Source organism: Penaeus chinensis, chromosome 35 (assembly GCF_019202785.1).
Source record: "Penaeus chinensis breed Huanghai No. 1 chromosome 35, ASM1920278v2, whole genome shotgun sequence".
Taxonomy (NCBI): domain Eukaryota; kingdom Metazoa; phylum Arthropoda; class Malacostraca; order Decapoda; family Penaeidae; genus Penaeus; species Penaeus chinensis.
The window spans coordinates 5,145,957-5,156,832 of NC_061853.1; the positions used below are offsets into that span (position 1 = coordinate 5,145,957).

At 43.1% G+C, this 10,876-nt stretch overlaps 1 protein-coding gene across 21 annotated transcripts in view; it reads left to right on the forward strand.

The window, feature by feature from the left end:
* The window catches only part of LOC125044253 (polypyrimidine tract-binding protein 1-like), a 146,270-nt gene that overhangs the window by 121,348 nt on the left and 14,046 nt on the right, over positions 1 to 10,876 (forward strand). For 14 of the 21 annotated variants that reach the window (XM_047640823.1, XM_047640828.1, XM_047640827.1 and 11 more), the window contains 8 exons: positions 959 to 1,060; positions 3,027 to 3,176; positions 3,765 to 3,911; positions 4,401 to 4,541; positions 6,552 to 6,603; positions 7,366 to 7,424; positions 7,817 to 7,982; positions 9,597 to 9,686. In XM_047640823.1, the coding sequence (XP_047496779.1) occupies positions 959 to 1,060; positions 3,027 to 3,176; positions 3,765 to 3,911; positions 4,401 to 4,541; positions 6,552 to 6,603; positions 7,366 to 7,424; positions 7,817 to 7,982; positions 9,597 to 9,686 (907 nt within the window). The remainder of the gene's footprint in view (positions 1 to 958; positions 1,061 to 3,026; positions 3,177 to 3,764; positions 3,912 to 4,400; positions 4,542 to 6,551; positions 6,604 to 7,365; positions 7,425 to 7,816; positions 7,983 to 9,596; positions 9,687 to 10,876) is intronic. The other 7 variants (XM_047640816.1, XM_047640817.1, XM_047640814.1 and 4 more) reach the window with 2 other exon arrangements.

Below are 10,876 nucleotides of genomic sequence, written 5' to 3' on the forward strand. Positions count from 1 at the left end.
ATTAGAATGGCATAATAGTATCAAGTTGGTTTCATCGCTTCCGTCAATTGAATGTTTGTTGCTCTGCATTGTTTGTTTTACACAGCATGCGATGTTGTGTCAGTAGTGACGCCAAGAAGTTCAAATATTGGAACAGCTTCAAGACCTCCGAAAGCGCTCGAGTTCAGACTACTCTTTTTGTTCCTTTCCCCGTCTGACATGAACTCTCTTAAGTTTTACTTGGAGCGTCCTAGAATTTGTTTTCCTCATTTTCTATACGAGGTTTGCGAGCGAATCTATTACGCATCGCCAAGCCCCGTGTCCCAAGGAGCGTGGGCGAAAGGCGTAGCTGTAGCGTGCATTAGGGCGAAGAGCAGCCGTTGATGATGCGAGATGTCGATGGAGGTTCGGTAATCAAGTCTCGTTACAAAAGCCGGGATAATGGAAACTCTTAGGCGTACTCGAGGCGTGGCCGGGGGTAAGCTGTGACGACGTCGGCGGAAATATTGGATGTGCACATTTCGGTGTAACGGAGGGTAGCGTGGTGTGGAGAGGTGTTGTTCACTCCTTGGACAACCTGTTGATTATCGATCGTGGCCCACCTATCGCCCCCTCTTCCTCCCTCCTTCCCTCCCTCCCTCCCTCCCTTACACATTCTGTCTAGTCTCCTCTCCTCACTTCTTCACCCCCTCTCTCTCTCTCTCTCTCTCTCTCTCTCTCTCTCTCTCTCTCTCTCTCTCTCTCTCTCTCTCTCTCTCTCTCTCTCTCTCTCTCTCTCTCCTCTCCCTCTCTCCCGTTCGATCGTTTCTTCCCCATTACTTCCACTACACACACACACACACACACACACACACACACACACACACACACACACACACACACACACACACACACACACACACACACACGAGGGTAAAACCTATTCCTCAAATTTCAAAATATGATTGACACTAACTTGTGCCTTTTTTTCCTTTTCCAGCGTGGCTCTGATGAGCTGCTGGCGCAGACCGGGGCGGTGAGCAATGGCTCCGTTATGAGTCCTGCGCCCAACCACGCCGACAACAACAATGACGCCAAAAAGGTAAGAGCCGCACGCTCTCTTGTACTGTACATGCCCTTTTTCACTCGCTCTCTCTCTCATGGAACAAAGAACACACGTAGACCCAGCAGCAGTGCGGGCGAAGGGAGGGGAGAGGGAGGGTCGTCGGGTCCGACCTGAAGGGGTTGGTGCAGCAGCCGCTCTTTTGGTAGAGTTTGGCGAGTCCAACCATCGCGTCTGCAGCCTAGAACGTTTGTGAATGACAGGTACTGGCGGATAGGTCGTAAACGCGGGGTGGTAGGTACGGCTTGTATGGTAGGGGATGGTAGGGCATTCGTCCTTTGAGAATGCTCCATTTAATGTCAAGTTAGGAGAAACGTTTTTTAAAAGCATTTCTTTGCTATAACAAAAACAATAATTTGAGCAAGTAAGAATTAGTTACTGTAAGTGTGCATAATAGAAGAACCCTTACTATTTTCTCACTAATGATGGTGCCTAGTTAAAAAACAGACATTTTGACTGAATCAGTTAGCATAGGATATCTCATGGCAAAGATGGTAACCTAGTTATGCCTCGTAACCTCCTAGTTCCTTTTTATGTTGCTGTTTGGATACATGTTATAGGTAAATGGGGAGAACTAGACAACGTGCTTTGTCTTCTAGGCTTCATGAATATAATGTTAGGATTCATGTCCACGTGCCGGTGAGAACGGTCAGCTTGGGAATCGCCGGGTGCCTCGGATCCAGCGCGCCGCCCGCGTTCGCCTCCCGCCCCTTCTTCCCTTGTTCTTTCCTTTTTTCTTTATTTCTTTCATTACTTGCTCACTCCACAGGAGCAGGGGGTTATATAACGGAGATTCGTGACTTCACTAGGGGGACTGAAGTAAAGTATCCATAGGTGCACGTGATGTTTCATAACCCCTTGTTTTTTCATTACACTACACGGTACTATTTTCATTTGTGGTGTAATGAAGGTTGGTTTTGAAGCATCCGTGTTTGCTGTACTTTCTTGAACGAGTGGTTTCATGTGTAATTCTCGTCTTGGCGGAGTGACAAGGGACATGCAGTAGTAGTCAGTCAGAGGGAAGTGTTCTGCATTTATTCAGGGGATAGTTTTGTTGTATTCTAATAGGGGTACCTTATTGAATCCTCCCCCCCCCCCCCCCGTGCGTGGGTTCGGAGTGCATCAAACACACGCAACTCAGATTATGAAGGGAGTGGTGATGAGGCAGATGAGAAGAGGAAGAGAGGGAGGAGAGGAGGAGTGATAGCCCTCATTTCCACGGCATTGTAGTTACGAGACTCGAGGGCCAGCCGTTCCCGTGCTGTGTCCACTGAGCATAACTGATAAGGTGATGCTGATGCTCCTGATGCTGCTGGTGCCCTTTCGTGGGAAGCTTTACGTGCTTTCCTGTCGCTCCTGGTCTTCGTTCACTGTACGCGTTTTGTAGTTGGTCAAACTAGCAAAGTAGTGAGGGCGACGCAGTCGTTCCATGGGCTGATTGTTTTATTGAATTCGTTAACATTTTTGGGCCAAAATAGAACAGAATCTGCATTTGTATACGCAATGAGAGGGATGTTAGAATTTCAATACCAAAACACACGTCTGGAAGGTAGCTGGAGCTTATTTCGGTTGCAAGACGTCAAAACAGGAAAAGCATTTTTTCAGTCACTTGCACACAAGCTTATGAATCCAATGCTCCGTTTAGAAAATGTTTGGCGCAGTGTTAGATACGAGTGAAGGGGAGGAGATGGTTACGAGCAGCAGACGTTCCCTCCGCGGCCATTCGTTCTTGCCAGTACCAACAAAGGGAGCTGTATTTGCAGGGCCGTTAATCTTTATCCCTTATGGAAGCTTGGTGTGGAAAAGAGCGAGAGAGAGAGAGAGAGAGAGGGGGAGCGGTGAGGGGCGGAGTAGTGGAGGGGGAGGGTTTAAATGTGTGATATTGGTTGCATTTCGATTTTGTTCTTGTTGGATATTAACCCTTTTCTACCTTTCGCTTTTGCAGGTCAAGTTGGACACGAAAAACCCCGGTGCGCCGTCCCGCGTGATCCACATCCGCAACATTCCCAATGAGGTCACCGAGGCGGAGATCGTCCACCTGGGTATTCCCTTCGGCAAGGTCACCAACGTGCTCGTGCTCAAGGGCAAGAACCAGGTAAGTAAACCTCGAAGAAGGGAAATACAAGAAATAAGGCGTGAAAAAATATTGAAACGCTGTGCCATCTCCCAAAGTCGTGTGGTTTTGACGCAAGGCAGGTTTTGATTAACTGGTCGATGGTCACGGAGGTCGCCGCCGCTGCCAGCCGCTGCGGCTCGGTGGCGACCTCGTGCGCGGCAGGTCATCTGATCTGCCGGGACATGTTCGACCTTGCTTTGCTTCGCCTAGAGGAGGGAAATGCTTCTTATTTTAGCCGGTATTTTTCATAGAATCATTTTTATAGTTTGGATAAGAGGAATCAAATAGGTAAATATTAACTGCTTGTTTTTATACGAATACATTATTATTGTCTTTTCGTAAGTTACCTGACTTCCGTTCTTTCCTTTTCCCCGTTTCAGTGTCCTGTTTTAACTAAAAATTTTGCATGCAATCATTCTTCAGTTTTTTGCTCTTCCCCTTGATTTAGTCCCAATTTGACTGTTCGCGTTTCCCTCTCTCTGATTATCTAATTCCCCCTCGTCTGCGTTTGGATTTTTATTGCTTGTTTATCTCATTACACCGTTTCCCCCCCATTCTTATTCGCAGGCTTTCTTGGAGATGTCCGATGAAGTTAGTGCAACCACAATGGTCAACTACTTCACTAACTGCACCGCCCAGCTGCGTGGCCGCGCCGTCTACGTCCAGTTCTCCAACCACAAGGAGCTTAAGACCGACCAGACTCACTCAAACGCGGTGAGTCCTGACTCGCAACTCCACGTGTAACTTCCTCGCCACAAGCAGATGATGTTACTGGTAGACGTGGAGCTGCACGGAAGGAAAGGGGCATTGCACATGAACGTGTTCATGTGCGCATATCCTAGAGTGGGCCAGATTTGTAGGGAGGGACACGGGAATGTTCATGTTGTTATTTGCAGATTCATTCATCCAAGCCCAATATTAATTACTATCCTAATGCTTGTTTTACAATAGATAAAATGTCAGTGAGGGTTAGCTCTTCTGGAATTCCTACCGGCAAACAGTTACTATGTAACAAAGTTAAACGTCTCATTCAACAATGCAGCGCATGTTGTAATGAATATCGTAAATGTGGCTTTTGTAAAATGGGGAGCTATACCAACGAACGAGTTCGGAAATAGCTCGCCTTTTACATTTCTCCAATCTTATACAATGAGTGCCTTTCCTTGTGTCATTCAGTGAAAATATGAATGTTTGATCTCCCAGCAGAACCCTAGTGCACAGGCGGCGCTGCAGGCTGCTCAGGCCCTGGTCAATCAGACGGACACTCAGGGCGGTCCCAACACTGTGCTCAGGGTCATTGTCGAGCACATGATCTATCCAGTCACCCTTGATGTCCTGTATCAGGTAAGTTGCCTCATACCCAGTTTGTTTGATGAGAATGTACGTGGGTGACTGACCACTCGTTTTTTTTTTTCTCCGGAACTCGTATCATTCGTTATGATAGTGATTGTCCCCAGATGCACTTTGCCGAATTTATCTTTCACGGAGTTTGTAACCAAAAGCGGCGACCACGCACACGGTGTGTATGGGATAACACTAGGATTTTCGCAAGTACGCTAAGAACTCCGGGAAGAAGAACATTCCGTATTTTACAATCAGTTTCATTTATTTTATTCCGGTGTATATTGCCTAGGAAACAGCTTCAGGTCCATTATATTTTAGACTCGGGATATTTGGTGCATGTTAGTGGTGGATTCAGGTGTGGATCGATAACACCGGGCCGCACCTGCCTAGCACCTCACACCGTACCTACACGACCCGCACCTCGCTCCGTACCCATTATACATTAATGCATGTGCCTTGGTTACCACCTTGGTTACCACCTCCCCGCACTCTTGTTAACCATATAGCTTGTCAGATTCGACTGATCTACAAATCATTTACAAAGAGCATTTTTCGTGGCTCCATGCGCGATCTGTTGAATATTAGAGGAGCGAGAGTGCGTGCTTCAAAAGCAAACGCTTGCAAGTCGTGTGTGTCGAGCAGAATATATACGAGTGTTTTTGAGTATACGACGGCTCAAGATTGCCGTCGGTCATTGGGGGTAGTTCCCGCTGTGCTGCCCTAATGGATTGAATGACGGAAACTGATGCAAGACACGGAGACGCATTTTGCTTGAGCGCGAGCGATCGAAGGAATGCTTCGCACTCGCGAACGTTTGTACACGCTTAAAAGACTTTAGCCGGAAAGCCATTGAACTCTCCCGCGGTCACCGTCATCCGAAGCGGAAGTAAGACGTGTCCGAGGTCATTATAACTGACATTCGGCGGTAATGCTTTCCGTTTTAAGAGAAATTGATGATGGTTTTCGAATCCACTTTCAGTATAGAAACGATAGTAATCGGTAATCGGTACTCAGATTTTGAGGAATAGAATGTTATTGCAGTTTACCATTGTGCACGTTTACAAGGAGATTGTCTTTATGTGTGTGTTTGTGTGTGTGTGTGTTTGTGTGTGTGTTTGTTTGTTTGTTTTTGTGTGTTTGTTTATCCACAATTGTAAGGACACCAATGAGTACATTCTTCAATGATAATTTTACATTCCTCATTTCAAATGACAATGAATTTCCTCATGTGCAATATGAGAGAGACATTTGAAGATGTCTCTTGAAGTCAGTTGATAATTGGTCTCCAGGTGTTGAGCGGTGTGCGCAGCGTTCGTTCATTTATGCTTAATTAAACTTATTGTGTGAGCTGGGATGGGTGTACAGTATGAGAGCAAGTTGGTAGTGGTAGTGTAAGAGTTTGCTATGTTAACTGTCATTGCTAGTTATGATGATTTTAGTGTGATTTCCAGATTTAATGGACAAGAAGTTACTTTTATGGAATATAGGTTGTCCACTTCCCACCCCCCACAAATTTAGTTTTTCAGCATGATAAAATGCAAAGGTTCTTTAAACTGATAGAGAATGTGCTTCCTTATCAATTTTCTCTCCTCTATTATCTCTGCCCTCTTCTTCCTCCCCCCCCTTCCCTCCCATTCCTTTTGTTAGCTCCCACTTTCCCTTTTTCACCCCTTTTGTTTATCGAAAATAAACCATTCCATAATGAAATTTCCTAAGAGCCTTTAGCTCAGGAGTGGCTTTCTGGCAAACTAGTCAACCACCAGATTCAAAACAGTGTCAGATAAAGTAGAAATATGACAGTGGTTATTTACTTGAAGTCTGTGTGTGTGTGTGTGTGTGTGTGTGTGTGTGTGTGTGTGTGTGTGTGTGTGTGTGTGTGTGTGTGTGTGTGTGTGTGTGTGTGTGTGTGTGTGTGTGTGTGCACACGTCTGTCTGTCTGTGTTTGTTCGGGTTTTCTCCATGGTGAATTGATGTTATAATTTTTAACTATATTTTAACAATACTTTCCAGATCTTCTCACGTGTTGGTAAAGTGCTCAAGATTGTCACCTTCACGAAAAACAGTAAGTTATATTATGATCTGTTGTATTATATTGTACAGGATTAAGTTTACCAAAATTTCCTCATTATCCAGCAAGTTGTATTAACTATACATTTGTCTAATTTGATTGGTTCTGCATTGTTACTATTCTGTAGGGAGTGTACACTTAATATGATTTTAGGTTTGAGAATTATTCAGGAATTATGAAACTTTTGAGATAGGAATGTAGAGTCTGATGATTAGTTTTACACCAGAACAGTCCCAGCTTAAATAGAGTTTTTCATGTCCAAATAGTAGTCAGCCACTTTTTGTCAGTAAATATTACAATTTTGTATGTATGGTGCCCTGTTTGTGTGTGTGGCAGTTCCTGTAGTACCTGGTTAGAAGTAAAGGGAATAGGGTAAGGAAGGGAGCACCAGATGGCTGGCGTGTTTATCTTGGTTCTATTTCCGCCAGCATGTTTATCAGTCCCTTGCCCAGCCACCCTCCTACTGCCACCACTGCCCTCATACTTTATTTTAGTGCATTTCATTATGCTGTTAGGAAGGGCCCACAAGCCAGTTTCTAATTGTCAGCTTCTTTGTTAGGTTTAAAAAGGTTGTGTATGATTGAGGGGGGGTTTCCATTGACTTGCCCTAGGATCTTTTGAATAGATGAGGGATTTGATAAGAAGGGACAGCAGGGAAATTTACCAAGTTGTGGGTACATGACTGAGAACTAAAATTAGGTGGTGTCTATTTACTGGTATGGATCAGGTTTTTTCATAATTCTCTCTCTTTTTCAGACACATTCCAAGCTCTTATCCAGTATCCCGATGTTGTCACAGCTCAGGCAGCCAAAATGGTAAGGCTTTGATGTGTATCAAAGTGAAAGTAATCTTTTCATTCTTTATGAATATTGGTTATTTCGTAGGTTATTTTTTTTAGAAGTTACAGAAATGTAAATAACCAATAAGATTCTGTTTAAAGAAATGAATATCCCCTACATATTTCGGCAATCATTGTTTTTAAGATTTTTTTTTTTTGCTCTCATCATAGATTCAAGGGATCATTCTAGGTACTGTAAAGGTGTTTCTGCAATATGTAACCCCTCATAGCCTTTTAGAAAGTAATATGAGTGATAAATAGGAAGAGCTGATAGTAATATCAAAATTTTCACCTGTAGTAGATTAAAAAAAAAAAAAAAAAAAAAAGTACACGTCATAATGCATCTTAATTTTATTTTTATACAAACAGACACTGGATGGCCAGAATATCTACAATGCATGCTGCACCCTCCGAATTGAGTACAGCAAGCTGAGCAACCTTAATGTGAAGTACAACAATGACAAGTCCCGAGACTACACCAACCCTAACCTTCCTACAGGCGATCCTGCCCTGGATTCTGCCTTGGCTATTGGTGGTAAGTGGCCTGGCCTGCTCTGCAGTGTGGTCAACAAGCGGGCCACTCCCTGCACGCAATGTGGGCTGCTTCCCACGTGGGCCACCCTGCATGCAAAGTGGCCCATTTATTCACCAATAAATCCAGCACCGTGTCATACTCTTGCCAAAGTTGATGTAAATAGGTAAACATTAATCAAGACTGCAGCCTTAATAAGTCTTTTTTCTTTAGAAAAGAAGTTGACCTTTGTTAGAAGTAGATAAGACTAACGTAAGATGTTGAGGCTTTTGCCATGGCTTGAGTTTGACTGGTGTGGGCTGAGGTGGACCCCAATCTGCTCTCTTCTGGACTCCTCTTCCCCAGACTTCACCAGCCTGTCCCCCTCTTCTCTTCTACCAGACTGCTTACCAACTTTTCCTCTCCATTCCTCTGTCCACTGCTGGACATTTCCCATTGCGTTTTTCGTTGATTTTTATATACCGTGTTTATTTGATTTCACAAACATTGTGATTTACAGTACAATGACCAAAAAAAACAAAAACCAAACAAGACTAATCAGGACAAGAACTAAAGATTTTGAATTATTTATTATTGGTTATTTTTTCTTAATTTTTTTTTTTGTCTGCCTCAGAATTTTGATAAATTTTTGATTTAGCTGTATCAGGGGTTTGATTATATTTTTTATTTTTTTTTTTATTTATTTATTTTTTTTTTTTATTACTGTATTTGTTTTTACTCCAAAAACCTTTCCAAAACAGTCCCTATGTAATCCCCAGAATTTCATCCTTAGAAAGATGAGAGAGAAAATGCCATTTAAAGGGTGACCCATTGGTTTCCTGCAGCCTCCCCAAAACTGAACAAAAACCACAGTAGTCTAGTTGATTTGGCAGAAAAGGGGACACTTTTGGAAACAAAGAAAAGTGATTTTGTGTGTGTTGGTTTTTATTGAGTTTTGTGGTGTTTGGAGGGTAAACCCTGTGATGTCCGTACGTAGCAGCACCTCTGCCACACATGACCCGAGTGCACGTGACCACCATTGTCTAACACACACTGGCACACACTCGCCCTCATACTAGACCCAAAGCTTCTGTAGGTTTGGAAGCTATGCTTATCTAATTTCAAATTGTAGCCGTTGGGATTCACAGAAGCAGTCATTTAAAGAGCTTTTTGATTTGCACTAATCCAAACGTAGAACTATCAGCAAAGTAGATTCAGAGAGCGACAGAGCGGTTAGTACTTTACATAGAGTACCAGATGGGTGTATGTGGGCATGTTGTTAGTTGTGCACTGTTGTTGTGTTAGTTAGGGGTCTTGTGGGAACAGCGGTCTCTGCTCACCTAATGAAGCCCATCCCAGTATGCTGCTTCAACTGAACAGCACTGGAAATGGAAAAAAAGACAGTGCAAATGTGTGAAAGTTTGAGGTCACTATAATGAGTCTGAAAAATGTACATTAAAAACATTTTCATACTCTCAATCATGCCCTCAGATTTCCAACATCCTGTATTTTTTTTCATTTTGTGATGAGGGATTGTATGATTCTGGCTGGAAGTAGAGACAGTTTTCCCCTGCCAGAGGGTGTGTGTGTGGTAGGGGCTCGTGGACCCAGCCTCAGGGTGTGCTATCAATATTGTAGGTGCCCCCGGTGTGCTAGCCTCCCCGTTTGCTGCAATGCATGGACTCTCGTCGCCGCTAACCGCTGCCTATGGGGCCTCACCTGCGGGAGGTACGGTACTGCACGATTAACACTGCTGCCACTTTCACCACCCCCCTTACAGTTCTACTCCCATGCCGTGACCTGCTTGTTGCCCAGCAAGTCTTTAATCTGTGTCCCTCGTTGCTTGGGTTACATATGTTGTCCTTTATGTAAATGTGGCTGTAGCAACATTCAGATCAAAGTACAGATTAGAGTTTATGAAGAGATATCATGAAGTCAATAAACATGCAAACAGGCTACAACTTGGGAGAGTAAAGTTCATTAAGGGGAACCTTAGTGGTTGGTGGTGGGTGGTACCATATGCTTTTTGTTATTACTAATAATATTACATAGTAAGGCCAAGGCTAGAAATGACAGCTTGATATAATTGTGAGGAATGAAGTCTGTTGTCAATTATTATTTTTTGATTCTCCACTTTTTTTTTTTTTTATACATTTTTTATATCAAAAACCTATTTTATATATGTACACATGCAGTTGCTGCAGAGAACCCATTCAGGGGATCACTGTGGCATCTAGAAAATAGGCCATACTTAGTGCACATGGTCAGAGTTGCTAAGTGGAAAAAATACTGGAACTTGTACTATTGATGCATGTTGGATTGTGAAGCAAGAATTGTTACATGTTTCTGTGTTCTATGGCATTTAGGTGATGTAGAAAACAGTAGCCATTTCAGTGCTCTTGTGTTTCGTGAAGGGGAAAGTTGAAGGATTCAGAAAAGCAGCATGAGTCATAAAGGCTCATTGAAGACCCTAAACACCATAAGCATGCACTGAATCTTTCCTCTAATTTCTCATAGTCATTTAGCCAAGAAAATGTTTGCATCTGTATACATATACATATAGGTGTGTGTATATCTATGCACATGCACGTATATATGTATGTATACATGCATGTATATGTATGTATACATATGTGTACATATACATAATTATTTTATAGTCAGTCTGATTTAATATTTTTTCTCAAGTGCTGCAAGTGCTCACACAAACATTCAATCTTACATGCATAGACAAGGTATTTGATTTGTGTATATATAGAATCCAGTTATATATATTGAGAAGCACATTGACACAAATGAATGTGTACATATGTATGTAGACAATGCAGATTTTAACTTCTGCTTATGTATCATTAATCTTTTGCCGAGCGACTTTGATACTATTCCGCCTCCCCCCTTATTTTGATGAGATCCGTCAG